The sequence below is a fragment of the Medicago truncatula genome, chromosome 1 (genome assembly GCF_003473485.1).
Source record: "Medicago truncatula cultivar Jemalong A17 chromosome 1, MtrunA17r5.0-ANR, whole genome shotgun sequence".
Classification (NCBI taxonomy): domain Eukaryota; kingdom Viridiplantae; phylum Streptophyta; class Magnoliopsida; order Fabales; family Fabaceae; genus Medicago; species Medicago truncatula.
Window position 1 is genome coordinate 39438685 of NC_053042.1, and position 24679 is coordinate 39463363.

The 24679-nt window shown below is 33.0% G+C and overlaps 2 protein-coding genes and 1 pseudogene across 3 annotated transcripts; all 3 read right to left on the bottom strand.

Moving 5' to 3' along the window:
- Window positions 1–1086: 1086 nt before the first annotated feature.
- LOC11435115 (probable serine/threonine protein phosphatase 2A regulatory subunit B''delta) lies at window positions 1087–10392 on the bottom strand. Its single transcript, XM_003590905.4, has 13 exons — window positions 9824–10392; window positions 8816–9055; window positions 8151–8256; window positions 7760–7856; window positions 5369–5474; window positions 5012–5102; window positions 3433–3574; window positions 3169–3316; window positions 2894–3003; window positions 2318–2474; window positions 2066–2191; window positions 1819–1969; window positions 1087–1646 (listed from the first exon to the last, which is right to left on the bottom strand). The coding sequence occupies exons 1-12, from the start codon at window positions 9971–9973 to the stop codon at window positions 1829–1831; spliced, it is 1614 nt and encodes a 537-aa protein (XP_003590953.1). The 5' UTR covers window positions 9974–10392; the 3' UTR covers window positions 1087–1646; window positions 1819–1828.
- Window positions 10393–14364: 3972 nt separating this feature from the next.
- LOC11407474 (uncharacterized) lies at window positions 14365–16510 on the bottom strand (annotated as a pseudogene).
- A 1682-nt stretch (window positions 16511–18192) lies between these two features.
- LOC11410016 (L10-interacting MYB domain-containing protein) lies at window positions 18193–23054 on the bottom strand. 2 transcript variants are annotated; one of them, XM_024781845.2, is made up of 4 exons: window positions 22557–23054; window positions 20484–20579; window positions 18836–19601; window positions 18193–18745 (listed from the first exon to the last, which is right to left on the bottom strand). In XM_024781845.2, exons 3-4 carry the CDS (start codon window positions 19584–19586, stop codon window positions 18276–18278), a joined length of 1221 nt encoding a protein of 406 aa, XP_024637613.1. In that variant the 5' UTR covers window positions 19587–19601; window positions 20484–20579; window positions 22557–23054; the 3' UTR covers window positions 18193–18275. The 2 variants fall into 2 exon arrangements, with proteins under 2 accessions (XP_024637613.1, XP_003590957.1); XM_003590909.4 differs by lacking the exons at window positions 18193–18745; window positions 18836–19601; window positions 20484–20579 and adding exons at window positions 20608–21521; window positions 21606–21978.
- Between the last annotated feature and the right edge of the window lie 1625 nt (window positions 23055–24679).

Sequence of the window (24679 nt, forward strand, 5' to 3'; positions counted from 1 at the left end):
TTGGCCATGTTTATTTAAATTGTTTTGTCTTGAGCATTAATTTTCAATTTCACCAAAGACAAATTAGAAGAAGGACCACGCTTAAATAGATCTTTTTCTTCTTTTTTTTTTTTGGAAAAAAATATCTTGAAGTTATTATTTTAGTTATTTTATCAAATGTTTTAGTTTGTATATACGGTTAATGTAAAAAAAAAAAATTACACTATCAAATATAAATATGTTTGATCATTACAAACATTTGACTTCAATTACAATTACTTAAAAATCATGTGTAATATTCGTTATAATTTGACGGTATAAAATATTTTACATTGCGTCAAAATTTAACTCTACCAAATTAGTAGTAACAATTATTCTGTGACTATAAGCTCATGCACTTATATAAGTTGAAATTTGACTCGAAGGAGTCGCCAAATTGTTCACCTACCTCAAATTTTTAATAGTAAGACTTTGCCAATAAGTCGAAGAAAAAAAAAAAGACTTTGACAAAATAAATGTATAAAACAACAAATAGAAAATGTCTGACTTCAAAAAACAAAAGGAAAATGTCTAGCAATTGATTAAATCATACTTGTTTACCCCCCACGCCTATTCAACTGAATTCCAACGATCCTTATAAAATATTGAGTTAATAGTGTTTTTCATCCCTGCAATATATGTCATTTTCGGTTTTCATCCCTATAAAAATTTTGGTTTGATTTGCACCCTCGTAAAAAATTTATTTTCCGGAAAACACCCTTGCCATTCAAAAACCAAAATTTCTTGAAAAAAAAAATCTAAAAATGGCCTATTAAGGGTGTTTTCCAAAAAATAAAATTTTCACGAGGGTGCAAATCAAACCGAAAATTTTTATAGGGGCGAAAACCGAAAATGGCATATATTACAAGGATGAAAAACACTATTAACCCTAAAATATTTGACTTCCAAAGAGTCTCCTCAAAACAATTATAAAATTATTTATTCAGATGTTGACTTAGTCATCATTTATTTATTTTGGTTAATAGACTTGGTCTTTTAAACTGCGTCTGGGTTTAATTTCGTGTAAGTTAGTCGGCAATGACAATGTACTGTACAAAGGTGTTCAAATTAATCCTGCATAACTCTTGAAAGATAATTTATCAAAAAAGGAAGAAGTGACATTTTATTTGTCTAGCATTATTCTCTAAATTCTTGAATTCCTAGCAAAAAAATTCATTGAAAGACAACAACCAAATGCACAGATGAAAAACTAATGTACTCTGACAGATCCGGGACAACCGGGACTTGATCATCGAAGCAAACCACTAAAGATTGAAACGTTAGAAAATCTTTCTATTTAATAAGTTTCTTAACAACTTAGATGCCCCTAAATAGCAATATACTCAATGATGTCTATAATTCATTCTGCTAATTCACTTCTGAGCAAACCTCCTTACTTTGCATGGATATTGGTACAAGGCAACAAAACTTCCATGATCACTATATGTCACTACCAGCAAATCTGAATATTCTGAGAGGCCGCCCATCGAAAACACATTCCACAGTGAAGCTTGGAATTTTCCATTATTAGAAGCAAAGCTGGTATGATCCAACTTAAAAGCTGATCCTGTGTCCTACCTGAACAAAGGTCAGTCTGTCGATCATGGGGCACTAATCTCTTTTGAACCCTGTATATATTTAGCAAAATAAGAGAATATTAGACAGGGTTACATTACTGAATACTTTTAACCATGAATGCAGGAGGGAATATACACCAAGGTGAACAAAGACCTACAACTTTTTGCATTCAAGCGATATATAACACATTCAGAAGATTAGCCGCATTTCAAAAGCACTTACATCAATTATTTCAAAAGGGAGCCTCTAGTGATTCATCCCAGACTTCTGCACTTCCATTAGAGACATCTTCTACATCTTCTTCCATTGAAAGCCTAATATATTCTCTATGAGCAAATCGATCCCACTCTGTCAATGTTGGATTCTCACGTTCCTATTCAAACAAGACAATTGTACCAATTACCACAAAAGTCACCAATAATGGTCAACCATACTTAACAAAGTAATAATTAACAAACATTGTATGCACCTGACGAATCAAAAATGGGTCACGAGTTTCAAATGCCATGAATTTGTTGAGATTAAACAGGATGTTGAAAACACTTCCCGAGAGTTTACTACCTTTCAGGTCACGCAGAGTTACATAGCTATCATCCTGCCGAGCAAAAAATTTCAATATGAAATTGGAAAATGTTAGATATCAGACACGACACAGTATAAATGAAATAAGTTTGGGACATGCCATATGATCAAACAGCCAGTCAAAAATGAAAAGGCAAACCTCTGGTCCAATCATGTCAATTATCTGGCACAAGATATCCTCAAAAAGCACAGGCTCTTGGGCCATGCACTCCATCCGATGCAATTGCTCCTCATAAAAAAATTGCAGTTCATTCCTTGTCAGAACCCCATTTGCATCCAAATCTATGCACTTGAACCTAATCGAGACGAGTTTACATCACAGCTCATACATTGATGATTTTAGAAAGTTTAGGAAAAAGGCAACCACAAAGTCAACTATCCAAGTTTTCCAAATTGCACGCTTAGTAGTGAACTTTGGAAATGGAGAAAGAAGTGAAAATGTAAAGCATTTCATTATCACTCTTTAATCCCTACACAATGTTTGGTTGGGGGGAAATGGAGGGGGATTTGCAGAGGAGAGGTGAAGCTTATAAAATTTCAAATGTATGATTAATTTAACCCTGAATGTTCCTTAAAAAGAAAAATAAAAACATGCATAAATTTACATCAAACAATCCTTAGATTTGGAGCTGCACATCAACTAGTCTGATAACTCCTTTCAGAAAGGGAAAAAAAAACTGACAAATGAAATGAATAAAAAATGGGAAATAAATACCAATATTCAAGACTTGGTTCAGATGATTTGTCCTCCTCTGACAGTATGAAGTAAACAAAATCTTCATATCCCATCTTTCCCTCAACCTTACTGGTAAACTTTCTCGGGACCTGAGATAATATTGAAGCAAGTCAAAATCTGAATCTTCAATAAATAATGGGATAAATCATATAAAAAAATGGATGGACAGTGAACCAAACACTTCTTGTATTTAGAAAGTGGAGGGATGTAGGGTTTGTGGCTAAAGACAAAAGAAGCATGTAGTTCTCACAAACCTGAGAAAATATTCTGTCAACAATTCGATAGGTAAGTGCGTGGTTACCATATCTGATAAGATTCTCTTTGTCTATCAAGAAATCATGATCTGTATCCAGCTCCCAAAACTTGCAGTAGATAACATAAAAATGCTCATACGAAAAGTACCTGCAAACAATTATTACGAAAAGTAAAATTGATGAATGCACTTCGGTAATAATCGTTTTGGATGAAAAAGACACGGTCATTGTGTGTGAAGTTAAGAATAATGATAGTATATCTACCTCAAGACCTTATTGATATCTTCCTCTTCATCAGCATGTTGCATTGCATCAATTATATTTCCACGCTTAAGCTCCCTCAGAGTCATACGACCATTTCCGGTTCTATTAATGTAATAATAGATTCTGTACACTACAGTTTCAGCTGTACCATTGGAAAAACAATTTAAGAATATTGCACCCAGTAAACAAAATAAAAAAATTAGCACCAGAAACCAGACTTTGCATAGATTTCATTTCAACAATCTTTAATGAGGAATTCTCCTAAACTGAGATGCATGAAGAGTTTTTCAATGCATAAAAATATATGCAAATAATCGCAATTATCAGCAAAAATAGTAAATATAAAACTATAAGCAAAAAACATATAATGGTATTCAACACATAATTTATATTTATTGGCTATGGCTAGTAATTAATTGAAAATTTAACTTAAAAATGGAAAATATTTAAAAAACAAAAGAAGTGACATGATGTATTACTTCTCTTCAAGGCCTTTTTGTATAAACTGGTTGTGCTAGTATTATGTCTATGAAATATGAAAAACATACAAAGCAAGATTTGTTTCAGATGGGCCTGATTAGAGAAGCTTTGTCATGCAATAACAAATACATGTTGTAGAACCTCAGATGATGGTGACAACATATTGGTGAGACTGGTATAGATGTGAAAACACAAGTTGGAATCGTTTTAGCTTGTAAAGATGAACAAAAAATGGATTACTGATATGGGATTGCAGCAAGTAAGCTATTCAAGAACACATGCTTTAAAATGAGATTTTAACAAAAATAACTAGCAATCAGTACCCACCATTTACGACTGGGAAACAGCTAGTTACTTCTGCTGGTATCTCATTGGAAAAATTAGAATGTTTGGAATAAGCAAATGATAAGCAGATTCCTAGACTATTCCTCTAAATGTATCCGAGTCTTTCATTAAATTCAAGTATTTGGATATTGGCAAAAGCAATAAATGAAGTATTAAAAATAAAATTACAAAAAAATCTTTCTGGGAGAAACTAAAGAAACACATGCAAGAAAATAACTGAAAAATTTCAGTTGAGTTCAAAATCTTATTATACAAAATTATGCATTGTTTTAGACTTTAGGAAATAAATTATGAATTCGAAAGTGAAGATTATTTTTGTCCAACGAACATTAGATCAATGAAATGTGCCTCCAAATACAATGTCACACTTTTTCATTTTGAATCGCTGACATAAGATGCCAAACAGAATTTTAGAAAAATATCTATTGGTAACTATTTGTCCCATTTATTCTTTAGATAATTTGTGTTCAATATTCATGCAATCTTATCCAGTTACTCCAAGTTATTTTGGCTGCAGCTATCCTTATTTGTAATAAACATAGAATTGATTTTTACCTAATATTATTAACAAGGAATGCATCACAAAAATACCGTCTACAGTCACAAAGGGACTGCATCCGGGATTCCGGGTATGTCTCAAGGAAACTGATGATCAGTAAAAGTGAAATAAAAACTCCTCAAGGAAAACAAGGTTTCTAAGGAACTACGTATTGCAAGAATGTAAACTTGTTTACATCAATCGAAAATCACAAACCATATCTTTCTTGAAACTCAGGCGTGCTCTGCAGAAACTCCAGGCCCGGATGACTAGCTAAAAGCTCACGTAGGACAGGTTTAAAATCATCCTGAAATGTAGTACAATATTGTCCAAATGTAAGAGAGATAGACACTAATCTATATCAAATGTAAGAGAGATGGGCACTGATCTATATCAAAGCTAATGAAATCAATAGACAGGGCCCAAAATAACAGGTCATCATAGAATGTATCAGGGCCTGAATAAATTATATGTTTTAATAAATTGACTAGAGTTGAGAGCACTTTTTGGAGTAGTAGAGGGTAATTAAATGAAAAACAGAAGAAATAGAATAATTAAGGAGGAAAAAAAAACCTGAGTTAGGTAATTCAGCTGTGGTTGCTTTAAAATTGTGAATATTTGAGTAGCTAAATCCATTGTCAACAGGTTGCCATTAATCCAATAATCAATAAATGCTTCCCTGCAGGAACATTAAATCACAGATTTAAGCAAAAAGAAATACTAGGAAATAAAAATTACAAGGCACAAGACTATTCAACAAAAGTTTTCTGCACCAACAGAAAAAAGGGAATGTTTTGTTCAGAAAAGGATAAAGTATTTGAAATTTTGAACATGATGTACTTCCAAATATGAGTAGGATGCCTAGAAATATACAATCCAACTAAGATTGCAAATTGCAATCCATCAAGGAGGCTTATAGTGTAGTGCCAAGAACGACAACATGCACCCATTCAACAAATCAATGTATAATTATTTTAACAGATAACCCCTTTAGTTAGTTAGCTAGGTTTAGCAGGTTAGAGGGTCGGTGTGATGTATATAAATAAGATGAACAGGAGAAGAGAGAGGCTATCTTGTCATTTTTAAGAGAGTTCAGTTTGGCATAACATATGTAGATCCTAGAAGCTGTGCAATATCTTAATAACTGGGGAGTTGATCCCATTTCTTTTTAATAAAATACCAATTCATATCAATTGGTACTGAAGCTCCAACCTTGGACCAATGAGTCATGTGTATCGACAAATTCAGAAGTTTGTCAGAGTCAACAAGAATGAAGGATGCCATTATTGACATTCTTAGAGAATAGAGGGAGTTTGCAAGTTTCAGAGAACTCAAGGAGCAACATTTACAAAGAAAAGGTGAAAAAGAGAGGCTATCAGAGACTTTGAAGCTACTAAGAGGTTGTTCTCTCTCATTTGGTCCCTATGTTGGGTGGGCTCAGTCCAAGTGCAACTTGGTGGAGTTTTTTGAAGGAAAGTCTTACATGATTTCAATCTGTGTTACAAAATAAAATGGAAAAGATGAAGGTCTAAGAATCAAGAACCAGAACCTGAACCATGGTGATGAAGGGGAGACTGTTAAAGGGGAAGCAAGAACAAAGAAGGAAACAAAGCTGGTATTAAATACAGTGCAGGAAGAACTTCATCAACATGTAGTAGACAAGACGCAACAGTTGTACAAAGTCCGTTTCAAAAAAAAAACAGTTGTACAAAGTACAAATTAGAAAGCTGCCCAAATGGGCAACATGAGGCAAGAACAAAAGTGGAAGATGAGAGAAGAAGAGAGTTTCAAATGTCATTGTCTGAAAAACCAAATGGAGGCAAAAATAAAGGGAAATGGTTCCGGAAGGATGATTGGGGATGGGGGAAGCCGACAGTCACAGAAGTTAAGATCTCAACTTGTGCGACCAACCCACTGCGTCCATCAAACCCACTAGACTTAGATTCTGTCATAGTGGGGGTAGATCATAAACACTAGCCGAGGTTTTGGTCTCAGGTTACTCAGGTAAGCTTCCTCTGCCGAACCACCAGTCCACGACATTCACAAATTGGATGAAGCAACGTTGGTAACAGAGCTTTCACTACCTAAACTGCTAAACACGGATCATGGAACGGGAATTTCATGTCACAACCTTCATAGTGTACGGTTCAAAATCCAGACAGTTTCTTGGGTTAAATAAAAATGCCACTTGACTGGTTTCCAATTCAACTAGTTGAACCAGGTGATCTGGTTTTCAAAACTATGAAGTAGGGAGTTGATCCCTTTTTCTATCGAATAAAAATACTAATTCCTATTAAGGCTTCCATATTATGAGCCACTTCTTGCCTTAACTTGGTCGCTCCTTTTTAATTTTTGGCTCTTCCTTCTTTAAGCATTGGACATACGGTGTCAAAATCTATGTCATACACATCAAGGAATAAACAATACTCGTCATTAAAGAAGATTTAGAAAATACAATATAGGTCTAGTAAAACTAAACTCAGTTCTGAAAATGCTATCAATCAGCATTGAAGATAATGAATCATTGAAGAACTTATAGGCTTACGACATTATTCATGTGGTATTAGAGAATTCAATAAACCAAAGAATCACAATGATAGTAACTCATTCAAATGCAATTCTGGTTGTACATTGAGAATCTTTTTTTTTTTTTAAAAAGAGTAGAATAAACTAAAGGAAATGGATGATGTCAATAAGAAGCCAAGTAAAGAGACAACTTTCTATTTGATTCACTCATGAAAGAAAGTCCAAAATCATCCTTTTACAAAATAAAAAATAAAATACTGCAATAATCAAGACTCCGGAGCTCAGTTGTGGTAAAATCTTTCTGAATGATTCACAAAAATTGTGATGCTCCTCCAGCATCTAAACCAAAAACTTAGAAGTAACCAAAAGCCCAAACACGGATCACCATCCATGACAGGAAAGTGTTAAAAGTTGTGTCTAGAAAAATAAAGCACTCACCTTGTCACAACACCGGCTCCGTTGTCAATTTTTCTGAAAAGAGAAGTTGAAAAAAAGGATGGCAGCTTGCATACTTCCTTAGTAATTGATTTGAATTCTGACATACCAAGGAAACAATTAAAACAATTCTCAGAACTAGCTGTTACAACACTTTATTACATTAGAAAGTGATTTTTATACAGATCACCAGCTTTTGAGTACAGCAACATCTAAAATCAGTAATTTTTGCTCAACTTAAAGAGGGGAAGGTGCGTGATTTTAAACTTAATTAGAATAAATTTTCTTAATTATTTAGAAAACTATAATATGAGACTTATTTAAAATCATCTTTCCCAGGTTGCAACAAACTGGCTCTGCAGGCTATAAGCTAGTTATATGTGTGATATCTTACCATGCACCTGTAGTCCATCCGAGTGATCATGAAATAACTGATCAGTTCTAAACAAGCATTGTTCTTTTAGATCATTTGGAGGTGGCCGTCCGTGTTGAAAGAAAAACTGCAGTTGGGAAAATATTTATGTTGTAAGCATAACATAACATAACAAAAATAGAGAGAGGAGGAAAAAAACAGACACACGCTGAACAGCAGACCAGGTATAAGAGAAAAGTGCCGTTGAATAAAGTACTGGGAGAACTGAACAGTAGTCTTTAAAATTTCAACGGGTGGTAGGTGTCTTTCTACTTTGGAAGGTTTCATATGATTGGGTAACACTAACAAGCTTAAGCAAAACAACAAGGCAAAACTTTTGTGTAATATCCAGTCTATGCAATTCTTTGGCACATTTGGTTTTGGTGCAAAATGCTCGTATATATAAATGTTTTGCTCAACTTGCTAGGGGTCTAAAGGATAGGATTTTATATGGCCGGGTATGCTTTAGCTTTCTGCAGATTCCTGTCCTGGGAAAAGTTGTAACATCATAGATGCAATGATATTGGTCAACTTGGCTGCAATTGTTTTCTTCCTACGTACTTTTCTTTTTCGGTTTTGGAGAATATTTCAAATAAACTTTACCGTACGTAAAAATAAAAAATAAAAGCATATCAGATTTGTTGAACCTGAGGTATCACTTCTTTAATTGGCTCACTGACAACTTTCAAAGGAGAACCCAGATTAGAAGGGCCAGCTCTCTGTTTCACAATGCGAGGGGAACCGGATGAACTTCTTGGTGAAAGAGGTGGAGCGGTTCCAGCAGGAAACATGGAAGGCAAAGAATTAGTTGCAGCATTTGGGCTAGAGCAATTCCCGGGAACATTCAAAGGAGCACCTGACTTAGCGTCATTGAGCAACGATGTTACCTACACAATGAACAAAGGAAGCATTAAAACAGGATCCCAAATCCATATGTTATATTTTGTAGAGTAATCAAAAGGAGCAACTTAAACATTAAAGGAAACCCAAAAAAGGCACAAATGGTATGGCATTGTAACCCAGCAATTCAGCATTACATTTCAAGTATCACCAGGAGCTCACTCATTTACACAACTCGCAAGTAGGCATGATTTACAAGAATTGGCAGCAGAAATCCTCAGAAGAGCAAGAACTATAACAGATGAAACTAACTACTATTTAATATATGCTTAAGATAAAAGCAGAATCACATCAAAGTCATAATTCTCATGAAGCTTTTCGAGAGCTATAAAAACCTCAAATATCTAATTAGCAAATTTTGAGCTGATGTGGCAACAGCATTCCACGTTGACATTACTATTCTATCGATTTTTTTACCGATAAATGTTATTTGTTTAGTTATTTTTTCGGAAACCACAAAATAGTTATCACCCTAACCCATATGTCCTAATCAACCTAATCGTCTTATCACTCTCCTTACAATTATGTCAATTAGTTAACTTTAATGTAAAAATGATGCATATTTCCCACAAACCTTAATTAACTAAATTCCAAACAATCATTTCTTAATAACCACAATTAATATCTCACCCCTTTCAGCATCACCAACAATTTCTAATCAATTCATGCACACACATGCATGTATAAAAAAAATTCTAAGAAATAAAATACGCAATGTAGCAATACGAAAGTTTGAAAATTGAATGAAACATTACCAATCGATTACTTTCAGGAAGAGACAACCACTGTTCGAAAAGCTTCTCAACAAAATTGAGATTAGCTTTGAGGGACAAAGTGGAAAACTCAGGTAGCTGCAACAATTCGACGTCCAACGACGCCGCATCAGTAACGACCTCCATGCTCATCTAAACCAATCTCTCATTCAAATACCAAATCACAAAAAAGCACAAAACTCAAAAATCAATCTTGAATTTGATAAATACAAAATTCCTTTTCTCTTTTTTCTAACACTAGGACAGGGTGAATTTCAATGCACACAAATCGAAGCTGGATAAAAGAAATGCGGTTGAGATTTGGAGGTGGAGATTGAGCACGGAACCCTAGATCTTAATAAAAGAATAATAAATGAATTAGCAATATATAATTTACATAGTATGGTAGAAAGAGATAGAAGATTATTGTTGGGATGAAAATTGTGCAGAGATGCACGCGATTTTGGAGGGAGGGAAGAAGAAGAAGAAGAACAAGAACAAGAACAAGAACAAGAAGAAGGTAGAAATAATTGAGATCGAAGAGAAAAGAGAAAAAAGAGAAAGAGAGACTTTTGCAGCTTTTCTTCTATATTTTTTTATTTTGTAAAAATGTTTTAGCTATTTAAATTTAATGGATAATACTTCACTTTGTTATATCTCTATCATCATCATCATTGATTATTAATATTAAATACTTGAACCCCTTCAACATTTGAGTTAGGATTCATGCCTGAAAATACATTTGTTGAAACAGATCCACCTCTTAAATAGATTTCATTTAATTTGTTCGTGTAGATTAGTTTATTTAGTTATGCACGGATAATATTTTTGTAGATTAGTTTATTTAATTGCGTGCGGATAATATTTTTGGTTTTATAAAAAATCTCAATCTTTTTTAAGATAAAATTACTTTCATCGTTCATAATTTCAAATAACGATTTAGTTATTTACATTTTTTAATCTTATTTTTGTCATTTTGATCAATTTGTATATGAAATTTGGAGATTTAAAATTATGGTTTTATTTCGATGTGAGCTCTTAGTGTCTAATTATATAATCTTTCACTCATGTTTTCAAATATTGGCCTCATTTGTCCCATTATCACTTGGAAGATTTGGTGTTCTCGCAACAAATGTATCTTTGAGGATATCAAACATTTTGTTCAAGAAATTGGCACTCGAGTGTTATCATCTCTCAATTATATCTTGAAAGCTTTTGCTCATCCTACCTCTCACAATGTTCACCAGCTTATATGTATTGTCAGTTGGCAACGACCTAGTATGGATGCATCTGAGTTGACTTAAAAATAAAGAACAAAAGTCGTGACAAAAAATCATTCAGGGTATCAGAATTTGCTCAAAATTTTATAGAGAGTAAATTAAATTTGAAATATTAATAGGGACTAAACTAAAATTTTAAACTTTAAGTTTAATGTTTGTAACAGATTATTTCTTTTAGTTTCAAATTTATCATATATGTTAGTACAAATGACCATTTTAATCCTTAAATTTTATTTTTTGTAACGAATTGATCCATTTTTTCATCCAACTTTGTTAAAAAAAATGGTGGTATTGGCTTGGGACCTGAGAATGTGCTCCTCCTCGAGGTCTAAGGATTGATTCTCCCACTGATAATTTAGGCTGACTGAGTTAGCTTCTTAAAAAAAATGTTTAACAATCATTTAACGTTGAGGTGGAAAGATCGAAAAAGTGTTGATGATATCAAATACGATTACTTACATACATTTTATTCTTCTTGTTTTCCAATTTGATTATAATTTTACAAATAAGTATTTTATCAAAAATATTACAAATCACGTAATCGATCGATTTTGTTTCAAACTAAAACCGAGAAATACACGTATGTGATCCTAGTATTTCATCAACAATATTACAAAGCACAAAATCGATCAATTTTGTTTCAAACTAAGACAAAATGATACAAGTACGAATCCTAGTTTTTAGATAGCACTTCTCAAAGATTTAATATTGTTGTATTCTCATAAGTGATTCATCTAAATTATTGTCGGTCGTCATATGGTTAGGAGATTTCTTTGTTGTTGTAATAAATTAGGGTTTTGTTTATTTTTGATTAATTAATTAGGGATATGGACCAATAAAATAAAACAAGGTCTGAATTCATTTGTGTTGGATTGAATTCATGCCCAGCTGCATTAACTAGTTGAATTCTGCTCATTAAATGGATTCGCTCATTCCCAAAGTAAATGACTGAAATGCCCCTGCGCATGTTAACATGCGCTAGTGCATGTAACTTAAGATAAGTAGCGTGACTTAACATGCACTAGTGTTATTTGTGATTTATTTGTTGAATGCTTAGCGCAAGTTAACATGCGCTCATTCCCAAAGTAAATGACTGAAATGCCCCTACGCATGTTAACATGCGCTAGTGCATGTAACTTAAGATAAGTAGCGTGACTTAACATGCACTAGTGTTATTTGTGATTTATTTGTTGAATGCTTAGCGCAAGTTAACATGCGCTAGTGTATTGTGCAACGTGCCATTTGCACTAGCGTGAGTTAACTCACGTTCATAGCAGACAACAAAAACTGCAATAAATGTAGTGCAATAATAGAACTGAAACTTGAAAAGTGTAGAATGACCCGTAATCACGCCACATTCATAACTTAACCGAATTACGTCAGTTTAACCAGATTATCAGATAATACGACATAATCGATCCTCAAAAACATCGTTTTTCTCACAATCACGTAATCACACATAAACGATCCAAACGGTCCAAATTTCACAAATTCGCCGGTAATTACCTGTAATAATTTAAACAATGACACGTAAACAATCCAAAATAATTTCATATATTTATATAATATTAGTTACATATTGGCCATAAATATCAAAATTACACAAATGGCCTCCAAAAAATATGTCGGGGTGTAATACCACCAAAAAGTGTCATAACCTATCTAACTAGTTCGTGCATTATACACTTGCTTGATGAGTGTCACACTTTCTTTGTTTTTTCCTTCGAATCCGTGAGAATATTCCTAGGCTTTGCCAAGCTCTTTGTTATGTCGATAACTCTTTGCTTCTCCTCCCCTCTTAGTCGACCCGCAAGAAGGTGGCCGGATAAATTTGGCGCCAAGTTATGGTCGTGAACTCCACAAAGCATTGCAATCCACCATTCTTGTGTTCTTTTTTCAAAGAAACATTTCAACCGAAACAGACAATTACACTTCCTTGAGCCCGTGCCTTCAAGCTTCGGTTTCTTCCTCGTCTTAGGTGGCTTGTATTCACCACTCCTCTCACATTGCATCGTCATGTATGGCACTATAATATAACGCTCTAAACCCCGAAAGCAATAATCATGCAATTTAAAGAATAAATATTCAAAAGAGTTTAGACGTCACGTCATCATTCATTTCAAAAACATGCAACGATTCAGTTTCATAAACATCGCAGCGGAAAATTTCAACAATCAACATAAAAATCTCAGTGACATTAAGTCATCCTCAAGTACATATAGTAAAAAGCTCAAAGGCCATAACAAGGCTCAAAACATAAAAATATCTCAACAGTCAGATAATAATCTCATCATAAAGCAACGACAAAAGTAAGACTCGATATCGACACTACTAAACTCCAAAGCAGATAAAGGTGGAAGCTTCCGCTGTCCTCAACCAACTCACCAAGCAAGCTAAGCAACTAATCATGCACACCGTCTACCCATTCATAAGAATAAGGCAGGTGGTCAACCAAACAACCACTAGGGGTTAGACATCATTCAAACCAATTAAAGCATAATCAATTGAAAATAAACGACATAACAAATTTCAGATGATCAATGACATCTAATCATATTATTCACAAGGATTCATTGTCATTAATTCAACGTTAATCATACAAAGTGTAATATCATATCAAGTATACTTTCACACCTTCATAAATCACCAAATTTCACTAAGTATGCAATCACCAAAATTTCATCAATACACATAATTCACCAAGTTTAGCCAAACACATATCAAACATAGCACATTTAATCATTAATGAATGTATGTGATGCGCCTAGACACGACTCTATATGCATGTGGTACCGATCAACACCGAGGTCGTCACCTCAGATACAAATGTATCTTAATCGTCGTCATTTTGAATACAAAGTATTCGGTCGTCTTCCTTGGATATAAATATCCTAATCGTCTTCATTGAATATAAATATTCTAATCATCTTCATTGGATATAATTATCCTAACTGACACTTATGATGCATGTACATATGACTCGACCAATGCACATGCTCAACAATAAAATCGTCATCATTTTCGTCTTCATTTTCATACATGCATTCATCAATATCGTCGTCATTTTGCATGTAATAATTCATCATCATCATCAACAACTAACACCTTAGAGAAACGACATCGTTTCAAATGACAAAAATGCATAAGCAACAACGTCAAGACATCTATCACTTCAAACACCATATTATCATTTATTCATTCTAATTCCTTCACATCATCATGAATAAAAAGTCATTTACAAGTTATGAAATCATAAAACGCAAGTTTAGCATAATAATTCGTCTATTTTGACATTTTCACATCAACAAATGGTTTGCATTCCAAAAACTAATCAAGTTCAATACAAGGAGGGAATCCAAAAAGTCACGGCAAATTACAAGGAGGGAATCCAAAAAGAAAATTTAGAGGGAGAAAAAGTGAAAATAACCTATATTACAAGGGATAAAACACCGTTAACGCTTTTTTATTATTTCAATAGGTTGAATGCGCATAATCATCCAAATAAAATTTTAATTTTAAAGTTTTTTTTTTTTTGTTGAAGGATTCATTTTAAAGTTTTTAACAAGTGCTATGAGTGGGCACATGTATAATTAAGAGCCGTATTGGAGAAACACCCGAGTTTTTGTGCTTTTTAGAAAACTCAGCCTTTCCCTTTCATGATGAACAAGTTGGAGTGGCAGTGAAGTGAACTGCCCGTATTGGATATGTCTCGTTTCTTAGAGGAGACATATCCATTTCCAGGCACTTTTGTTGTATCAGAGATGTTCTTAGCACAAGATTCCATTCCTATCTTATGAATGAGGTCAGGGATTATTTCCATCATCTTCATCATCACGGACGAGTTTAACACCATTGTACTTAAGAGCATTTACCACAGCCAAAATCTTGGTTTGGCTCTTAAATCCTTTCTTTTCTATTTCCTTATTTACATTTACATGAATACCTCTTCCTTCTCCTTCATTAAGCCCCTCAACTTTGAGCCGTCTGGCCAATACTTCCCCAACAACAGCAGCTGCTTTTGCATTCAGGGCCGGCCACACTCGAGAGACTGCTTGATGTCATGTTCTGCGGTGGATGATGTTGCTACTATTCGTCCGCTGTTTCGATCTACCACATTTGCAGTAATGTACTTTATTGATATGAACAATCTCAGCACATACCGTTTCGTTAAAGTCATTCTTCAATCATCTGATAAGTGGGTTTAAAATCAAGCACATAAATGATAAATCAGTTTCCTACGAACAGAAAGGAAAAAACAATGACAGAATAGGTAATGTCCCACATATTAAAGGAATTCAGGTACTTGATACACAGAGGTTAATTCTTTCATATTTTTTTTTCATTTCAAGACTTCTTTGTTTTAATTTGTTGAAAAGAATCACATTAATAATTAACAGGAAAACTATCGTCAAGGTTAAAAACAGATGCTCCGTTCAAGTATGGATAGAATCTGCTTTTTAACACCAAAAAAAGTATTAGTAAAATCTAAATTTCAACTGCAGCAGACATGCAAGTACACATACTGTTTCAAAATAGAATGCAATCGAAGAGTAACTGACATGTAACAAACATACGATACAAGCATGTTCTTCTGCTGTCAGATGCAAGCCATAGAGATTAGATATAACCTGACATATGTATTTGGAGTGGGATTATTATAGACACCGGAACAAGGAAGAGGAAGAATGCGGAAATGCATGGAAGATAATCTTCGAACAAAGCCAAAAATTAGCACTACTACCACATGCTTACAACTAGGGGCGGATGCAGACATTACATATTGGTGCAGCTAAAATATGAAGGAAAAAAGAACTAAGAACTAAATTATACTAAAAAAAAATAAAATCTGTTCTATCAAAGATTCATTGAAAAAACAGACTTTTTTATCAGTAGCATCGGAACTAAAAAAGATTCATCTACAAAAGAAATTTTTACATCTCTAGAAATAAAACAAAATCACATCCAATTTCATATTTGTATTGTTGTTGTTGCATGTAATGGAAACAAAATATGTAAAGAACTTGACCTTGATGAAGACAACAGCCCAGGTTTAAGTGTTTGTGTAAAAATTCTGACCCAGATCGGGATGAAAACACGTAAGCTCTTTCCCGGCGCGGTGGTTGCAAGCTCCGGCGTGGTGGTCACCGGCGAAGGTTGTCCGTTCCTGATTTTTTTAAATGGGTTTTGTAGAGAAGATGGAGGGGACTCTTTTTACGGTGATGGATTTTCAAAAATGAAGATGGCGGAGCAATGTAACGACCGCCGTAGACACACTGAAGGAGGGAGGAGGAGGAGGCGGCGGCTAGGGTTTGTTTGAGAATGAGAGAGTTTTCCAGATTTCTTTGGTGAAGAGAGAGAAAATTAACTTTGAAATAAATATGGTGTGTGTGGAATAAAGTTAAATGACAAAAAATAAAATAAAAAGAAAATTATAAAAAAATACTCTAGGTTTGTCCGAGATAGAAAGGGGTAAAGGGGTATAGACTTTTTTTTATTGCAAAATTAGTGTAACATAATAAAAATAAAAATAAATAAATTCTTTAAAAAATATATTAAAAATAATAATAATAATAATTTCTTTATCAAATAATAAAAAAATAGTAGTAGTTTATTTAACCTCTAAAAATATAATTTGTGTTTTTTTACAAGATCTAAAGACGTGTTGTTACATTAATTAATGAATATTAAGAAAAAAAACGAATGGTATGCCAAAAACAACAGGGTAACTTTCAATTAAAAGGAGGACACTTGAAAAATCAATCATGTTCATAGCAATCAAACAAATTATACTCTTATTGAAAGGCTAAATAGGTAGCATTATTACTAACTTTTATCACATATCAGAATTCTTTTTGTTTCATAAAAAAAAATAGCATCAATGTGCCACACTAGATTTGTAGTAAAATAACAGTGTCGTAGCAGCATTTACAGAGCTTGCAGTTGGTTTATGTCGTTATAGCTTAAGTCTACACTACACTACCCCAAAGTATGATACATTCTTTAAGTCATAATACACATATAGAATCAATTGCAACCATATAAGCATGACCCAAAAGTTAATTTATACTAGACAGACATGAGTCAAAAGCATACATTAATACCAAATTGGAACAACTCATATTTTAGACTCAGTAGGTTCACAGCCAACACGAAAGCACAGCATAGAAGCACAATTTTAACATTAAGATCACCCTTTGGATTCACTAAAGATTAAAGGAAAAGAATCATGGTTTAACTGAAAACCACAATTTAATCTAGCATGCATACTTTTAGGTAAAATTTCCCTAGTTTTGTGAATATTGACAATTGCAGGTTGGTCTTCTAATCACGGTTCCCCATAAAACACAATTAATTAAACACCCAGTTTTGCAAGAATTTTTTTTGTAAAGGTTCGTAAATTTTCTTTTTATGCAGATAAGAAAAACTACCAACTTTAAAAGCTCACCCAGTTTAATAATCCACCCAAAGGAATAAACTAGAAATTCAATTGTTAACATCCCTAATTTTCACCTCAAAAATCATCAATTCATCAATTAATTATAAGCTAGAACAAGATGAAAAGTGATTATGAGAATAAGTATCCAACCCCCTTACCTCTTTTCTTCACAAAGTTAAGCTAATTATCCACTTCCCCTTTGCTCCTAGCTTGAATCCTCTTGGAACTTCTCTCTAACCCTTTCTCTATCTCTAGCCTCCTTAGTGTGTGTTTGGTATGGCGGCGGGGAGAATTGATTTTGATAGAATTGATTTTGAGAGAATTGATTTTGGTTAAAAGTGAGTTGAATGTGAATTGATTTATGTTTGGATACACTTTATTAAAAGTGATTCATGTGGGTTGATGTTGTTTGGATAGTTTGAATCAAAATTGATTTTGAATGTATAATGACTAAACTATCATTTTAATTGTATTTAAAACTCATTCTCATTAAAAAATTATTTCAATTTATCATACATGAATTTTATTGGTTCCAAAATTAATTTTAAAATAATATTAATTTATGTTATTTTTAATATAATTTTTTATCAATTGGGTGATTTTTAATAAAATAATATAAACATAAAAAGATGTAAAACAAATGACAAATTACACGATTGTAAACTAAAATATATTACAAATAGATAGATAATAGATAATATAAGTTCAAGTGCAATATAATATTGAAATTATTACATTTTTAATTATTTAGCTTATACGCTATAATTTGATCGCGGATTGAGTTTCGAGCATGATCCATCTCTGAAGAAGAAGCTACATTGAAACTTTGGGATTGATTCAAGTTAGTTGATCTATGATCATCATCATGGTGAATGACTGTATTTTCATCTTCATAAAGATTAAAATCAACATCCATTTCAGCACTCTTTCTAATAAAGTTGTGTATTGCCATTGTTGCGACAACTATATGAACTTGTGTCTCATATTTGAACTTAGGCATGCTACGCAGAATTGCAAATTTATTCTTCCATACCCCAAAAGTTCTTTCAATTGTGCATCTTAAACTTGAGTGATAGTAATTGAATACTTCATTATGATTTTCGAACCCACTTGAACGTCTAAATTCAGGAAGATGATAACGTTCACATCTATATGGACCAATGTACCCTATTGGTGTTGGATAACCAGAATCTACCAAATAATACTTACCTAAAAATAAATTAATTATTAAAATATGAAAATAAATTAATTATTGATATAACAAATTAATCATATATAGTAAGGCAATGTATAACATACCTTGAGGAGGATGCGGAAAGTTAAGGTTAGCGGTAGCAAGAGCTTTGTCAAAAACACGGGCATCATGGGCAGTGCCTTCCCAACCAGCTAATACAAAAGTGAAACACATATTCCAATCACATACAGCCATAATATTTTGTGTTGGATATCCTTTTCTTCCAATAAACCTTGGTTGCTCACTAGCACTAACTACACATGACACATGTGTACCATCAATTGCTCCTATAGCATTCTTAAAAAAAGGCCAATAACGTTGATCATTTTTAATTTTGGCATGACATTCACAAAACATAGGATCTTCGGGTTTAATATATTTGAAGGACAACTTAAGGCATGCATGAAGTACACGATGAAAATGTCTACTTACAGTCTCACCCGAATGTTGAAATCTTTCTTGAATCATTCTATTACCGACACCGTGGCCTACAACGACCAAAAACATTGCAACCATTTCTTCAACCCCCATATGTTTAGAAGACTTTAAATCATGTTCCACCAATTCATGGCAAAGTTTATGAAAAATATGTTTTTCCATTCGAAACATCTCATAACAACGAGTGGGATTCCCTTGCAATATTTCTTGAACCCATGCATGACCTGTGAGCTCACTAGTTCTACATGGCTCTTTGCATAAATATTTTGTTGCATACTCACCAAGTAGTGCAGCCAAAATATAGGATTCTTCAAATGTATCATCATCTTCTTCTTCTTCTTGTGTATTGTGTTCCAATTGTTCCTTCCAAACATTCATTTTAATAAAGTGGACCTGTGTGTAAATGACAATATATAAACACGCCATCCATTGTGAAGTAAAGCAAATAAATCACAATATATAAACACTACCATCCATTGTATCCCATCTGTCAGTATAATACATGCACCAAAATACATGTGCATTGCATACCCTTGAGCCCATAATTATCTTGTTTGTAATTTGGTTAGTGAAGGAAGGTTACTGGTATTCAATGAATCCTCTTAATCTTCTAAAAAAAAATACGTGCATTGAATATATCTTAAAAGGTGGCCGGCAATTTAAAATTATTATGAATGATATACAAACACGCGCACAGAACCAGAAAAAAGCAAAATAGAAAAATCTCAGCAGACAACAACATAAGGCCTCTGAAACAGAACAGCATAATAGAAAAATCTCAGCAGTTAGAACACGCGCATAGAACCAGAAAAAAGCACCTAGCTGCAGCTGTTAAGGACTTGAGCATATATGTTTATAAGTTTGAGCAACTGAGAATTCCACAAAACTCACCAGGCCACGCGCAAACATTACTACCCTTGCAAATCATTCATTCTCTATTCCTCTTGCTCATTAACATGTTCTAGAGATATTAATATCAAGATCAATCACTTTTAATCCCTCATCAAACCAACAATGCTCTCAAGCTTGAAATGGTTCACTGTTTCAAATAATCCTATGTGTCAAGCTACTTAAGATTATAGGCCATAAATTCACCATATTTTTCCACAAATTAGAATCTTTTGATTTTGTTAAACACTCATCCAATAAAAGTTCTGTACATAGACAATTTTCTGATTTATCAAACCCAGGTTACGAGAAACAGGGTCTAAAGCCATTTCAAATAAAGTACATCCTTTTGCAGCTTAGCACAAACTAGTACATAGAATTTATTACCTGACACAGATGATAATTTTGTTGTAGTCCCAATCTTCAACACATCTACATAAAGTACATCCTTTTGCAGCTTAGCACAAACTAGTACACACTTGCCTGCCAGACACAATAGTTTCCATTACCATTTAATAATATAACCAATAAGTCATAAGACATATAAAAAATAACAGAGACAACCATGTAACAAATTCACTTCATTCAAATTCACAAGGCATAATACATAGGTTTTATATCACCATATTACTTGAGTTCTTAATACGGAATTTATAAAGGGAAATCCTAACACATAGTGCGACATAATAAAGATCTAAACACAAACTAAGCAACCAAATACATAAACTAAGAAACCAAATACATAAACTAAGTCCAAAAGCATAAGCTAAGTCCAAGACACATCACTAAGCCAATTCTTGTCCCAATTTTTTTTCCAAATCACGGCCTCATGAATAGAGTAGGGTTGAATGATGCAAATTTGAGCCAAATCAACCTTCTTTCCTCAAAACCCCGCAGTGATACAAACATCTCCCTAGCTGGCTTAAACATCATTAGGTTACAACACATTGTATGAAACTCTAAATCAGAAGTAACTGCCTCCATGGTTTGAATCTCAGCCATCACCTCACCAATAGATGCATTACTTATAGCCTCATTCCGCGACTTGCAAGTCTCCGCAATAACATTAACAGCCTCAGCTATTGACGTTGAAGGAGTAGCTTTTTTCTTTCCTTTCTGTTCAGCCCCAATAACTCTCTTTCTCTTTTGTCCACTACTTTGACTAACAGCTCCTTGTGATGTATTCAAGTTAATATTTTCAAAACCAGTTGCTGCTCCAATGCTTGCATCTTCACTATCACCCGAACCTTCTGCATCATCCAAGCCAACATCAATATCATCATTACCCAAGTTCTCATTAGGTAATACACCACTTGATGGTGCCCAAGCATGCTCTCCATTAGCCACTACATCCTTGAAAAGTGTGGTTAGTTGGTGAGCAAATGGAAGTCCCTTGTCTCTAAACTTTGCATATTGAGGATTTTCCTGCATATTCATAACCTAACATATAAAACTATGGTAAATATAAACATAAAAGTATCCTAAACAAAATATTTGTGATTCACATACCAATTCTTTCTTCTCCCACCATTCATCGGATGCATCAACGGTGTTCTTCTCAAAATTCCATCCTAATCCGGTAACTTTTCCAAACAAGTTATACCATACTTTCCATTCCTTTCTCAAGCTATCATACCTATTCTTCAATTGTACCTTGTCATAATTCAGTCCACTTTGTTCATGAAATTGGGAAACAATACCTTGCCATCCTTTCTTGGTAAAACAAGTACCATTTCGTTGACCCTTGGTAACTTGATCCAAACATGCCTTCACAAAGTACTCAGTGGCTTTAATATCCCTCCAACTAGCTTTGGAACTTTGACCCTCATTGTTAGTTGATGGGGGGTTAGCAGAAATTTTCCTCTTAAGTGAGTCCATAATACTATATACACAAAAGTATGATAACAAAATGAAACAAACTATACATAAGGAACTTGATCAAACTGACACCAATATCCTTGTTTTGTGCATATGAAAATGATAGCAGAAAACAAAAAAAAAAAAATACTAGAAGAAGTTCTGTTACTTTGTGCTAAATGTAACTCTTTTTTGTAAAGGTTGGAAAAGGTTTATCTAAGAATGAAAATGCATAAAAATTAGTAATTCAACAATGGCTTGAAGTTGTAAGTTGTTTTTCTTACATTATTTCATTCAAGTTCAATTACTTTAAACTCACACCAAATAACTTTAAACAAAAACAATACACTCATTGCTCAAAATAGAACAACAGGAGAGAAAAAAAAAACATAAACATGTCAATAATAATAGAACAATCATCATAAACATATCAATAAGAAAATTGTTTTCTTCTTTGAGACTATTTATCAAACACATACAATGCATTGATACAGGATGAAAAAATTAAGGTAAAATTTATAACAACTAGAGCAAATAGAGATAGAAATTAACAGTTTTGAAGCAAGAAAACAAAGCAATTTTTTTTTATGAATATGTATTTACCTTTAGGCCTTGGCAGAACAATGAAATGATTCTCACAAGTAGCTCATAAGCATCATATATAGGGGGAAAGATGAAGGAATAAATTCACCCAACCAACACATCTACCATGAGTAATGAGATTAACCACAAAATCTGAAAAAATAGAGGAAAATCTGAAGAAAATTGAAAGCTTGGATTTGCAAAATCTTCCCAAGTAGCAGAAAATTGAAGGTTGAAGTGATGTGAAGTAATGAAAAGGAAGAAAACTGGGAGAAAGAAAAATTGAAGGCTTGAATTTAGGGGTAATTAGGTAAGTACTTGTCCCTTGAGAAATTAAAGGTTGAAAAGTGATTTTGATTTGCCGTAGAAGCTATGAATCTCAGCTTCATGAAAACTGAGTTTTGGAGACAAAAACGCGTTTCACAAAATTGCTTTTTCAGTCATCCAAACAGCATGAAAAGAGCAAAACGGTGTTTCCATAAAGCAACCCACGTTTTGAGGAGAAAAAAGTGGTGCCAAACACACACTTAGTGTTTTGAATGAAAAGTTAACCTGGTTCCTATTTAAGTTAGAAAATTGCTTTTCTACATAGAATACTTCCTATTGACACAAGTAAATGACGCTTTTACCCCCAGCGGCAGTTAACTGCCGTTAGGCAATGCGCCGACAGTTACAACCGCTAACCTTCAAGCGGCAGTTAACTGCCGTTGTGTTCGTAATATATTCAAGTCAGTAGCCAGACACTCACTCACTCCATCATCTTCACCATCTTTCTCTCAAATTTTCACTCACTCTCTCTGAAAAAACTCTACCAAATCATCCAAAATTTCTTCCACTAAATCACAAGTAAGTTATCACTTATGCTATTGTCATATATTTTAGTGAGTATATGTGTTTATATGTTTATAATTTTAGTTGTTGTTTTTAATATAGTTATGTTGTAGATCTGAAATACTATTAACATATATTATGAAGGGTGGAGATATTTTGACTCCAAGAGTAAGTGTAATATCTTACTCCAAATCTTGACCTTTAATTCTAATATTGGTTAATGGCTTAGATTAATTGATATGATAGACTTTAATTCCATTTTCTATTGTAGTTAACACTTATCACTACAAAATAACAAAACAATAAATGTCTTTTAATTACATGATTTTTTTTCTTCTTCTATTGTTTTTTTTTATTTCACGCTAAAATATTTTTTGAGGGTTAAATTAAAATCCTTTCTTTGAAATAAAAATTAAACATGATTAATACATGTGTAGGTAAGTGTTCTTACATTTGTACATGTTGTCTTTATTATTTAATTTAAATTAATGATTAAAATAACTAATTTTACTTATGTTATGTTGGATTCACGTGTTTTTAGTTTTTTTTATTTTTTTATTTTATTTTATTTTTTATGTTATGTTGAATTCTTGAGCTCTTTCTCAAATAACACCAACATCTATGTATGTTAGTGACAACAAAAACTAATTACGATGGAGATGATTATTTTAATTTTTCGTTATTTATATAAGAAAATACCCAATTTTTTTATGCAATTATTGTAAATGAATTAGATATAAGAAAAGACCAGGGTTACTTCCTCTATCATCTTTTTTTTCGTGACAGATTAGTACAAAAATGTGTGTTTACAAAAAAAAACATAAGAAAAGATCATGATTATAATGAAGAAATAAAAAAAAAAATGTCGTATAAAAAATAGTAACCGGAGAAAGAATAAATATGCAATTCTTTGAATTTTACAATTGTTTTCTTTAAAAAAAAATATATGCAATTTTTTTAGCGTAAAAAAAGTAAAGGGAGAAGAAAAAAAAATTCTTTTAGCGTAAAAAAATATATGCAAAAAATTTTTTCTTATGCAATTTTTTTGAAGGAATAGAATAGAATGAGTGAATCTTGAAATTTTTATTTCAAGGAAAGGATTTTAATTTAACCCTCAAAAAATATTTTTGTGTGAAAAAATATCATGCAATTAAAAGACATTTATTGTTTTGTTATTTTGTGGTGATAAGTGTTGACTACAATAGAAAATGAAATTAAAGCCTATCATATCAATTAATCTAAGCCATTAACCAATATTAGAATTAAAGATCAAGATTTGGAGTAAGATATTACACTTACTCTTGGAGTCAAAA

What these genes read in the sequence shown, in the direction of transcription:
- LOC11435115 (XM_003590905.4), bottom strand. Translation starts at nt 9,973, where the DNA reads ATGAGCATGGAGGTCGTTACTGATGCGGCGTCGTTGGACGTCGAATTG. An exon ending in GGAGCCGGTGTTGTGACAAG is followed by an intron (nt 5,475 to 7,759) that starts GTGAGTGCTTTA and finishes ATGTTCCTGCAG; the next exon opens with GGAAGCATTTATTGATTATT. An exon ending in AGCTGAATTACCTAACTCAG is followed by an intron (nt 5,103 to 5,368) that starts GTTTTTTTTTCC and finishes ACTACATTTCAG; the next exon opens with GATGATTTTAAACCTGTCCT.
- LOC11410016 (XM_024781845.2), bottom strand. Translation starts at nt 19,586, where the DNA reads ATGAATGTTTGGAAGGAACAATTGGAACACAATACACAAGAAGAAGAA. An exon ending in CTTTCCGCATCCTCCTCAAG is followed by an intron (nt 18,746 to 18,835) that starts GTATGTTATACA and finishes ATTTATTTTTAG; the next exon opens with GTAAGTATTATTTGGTAGAT.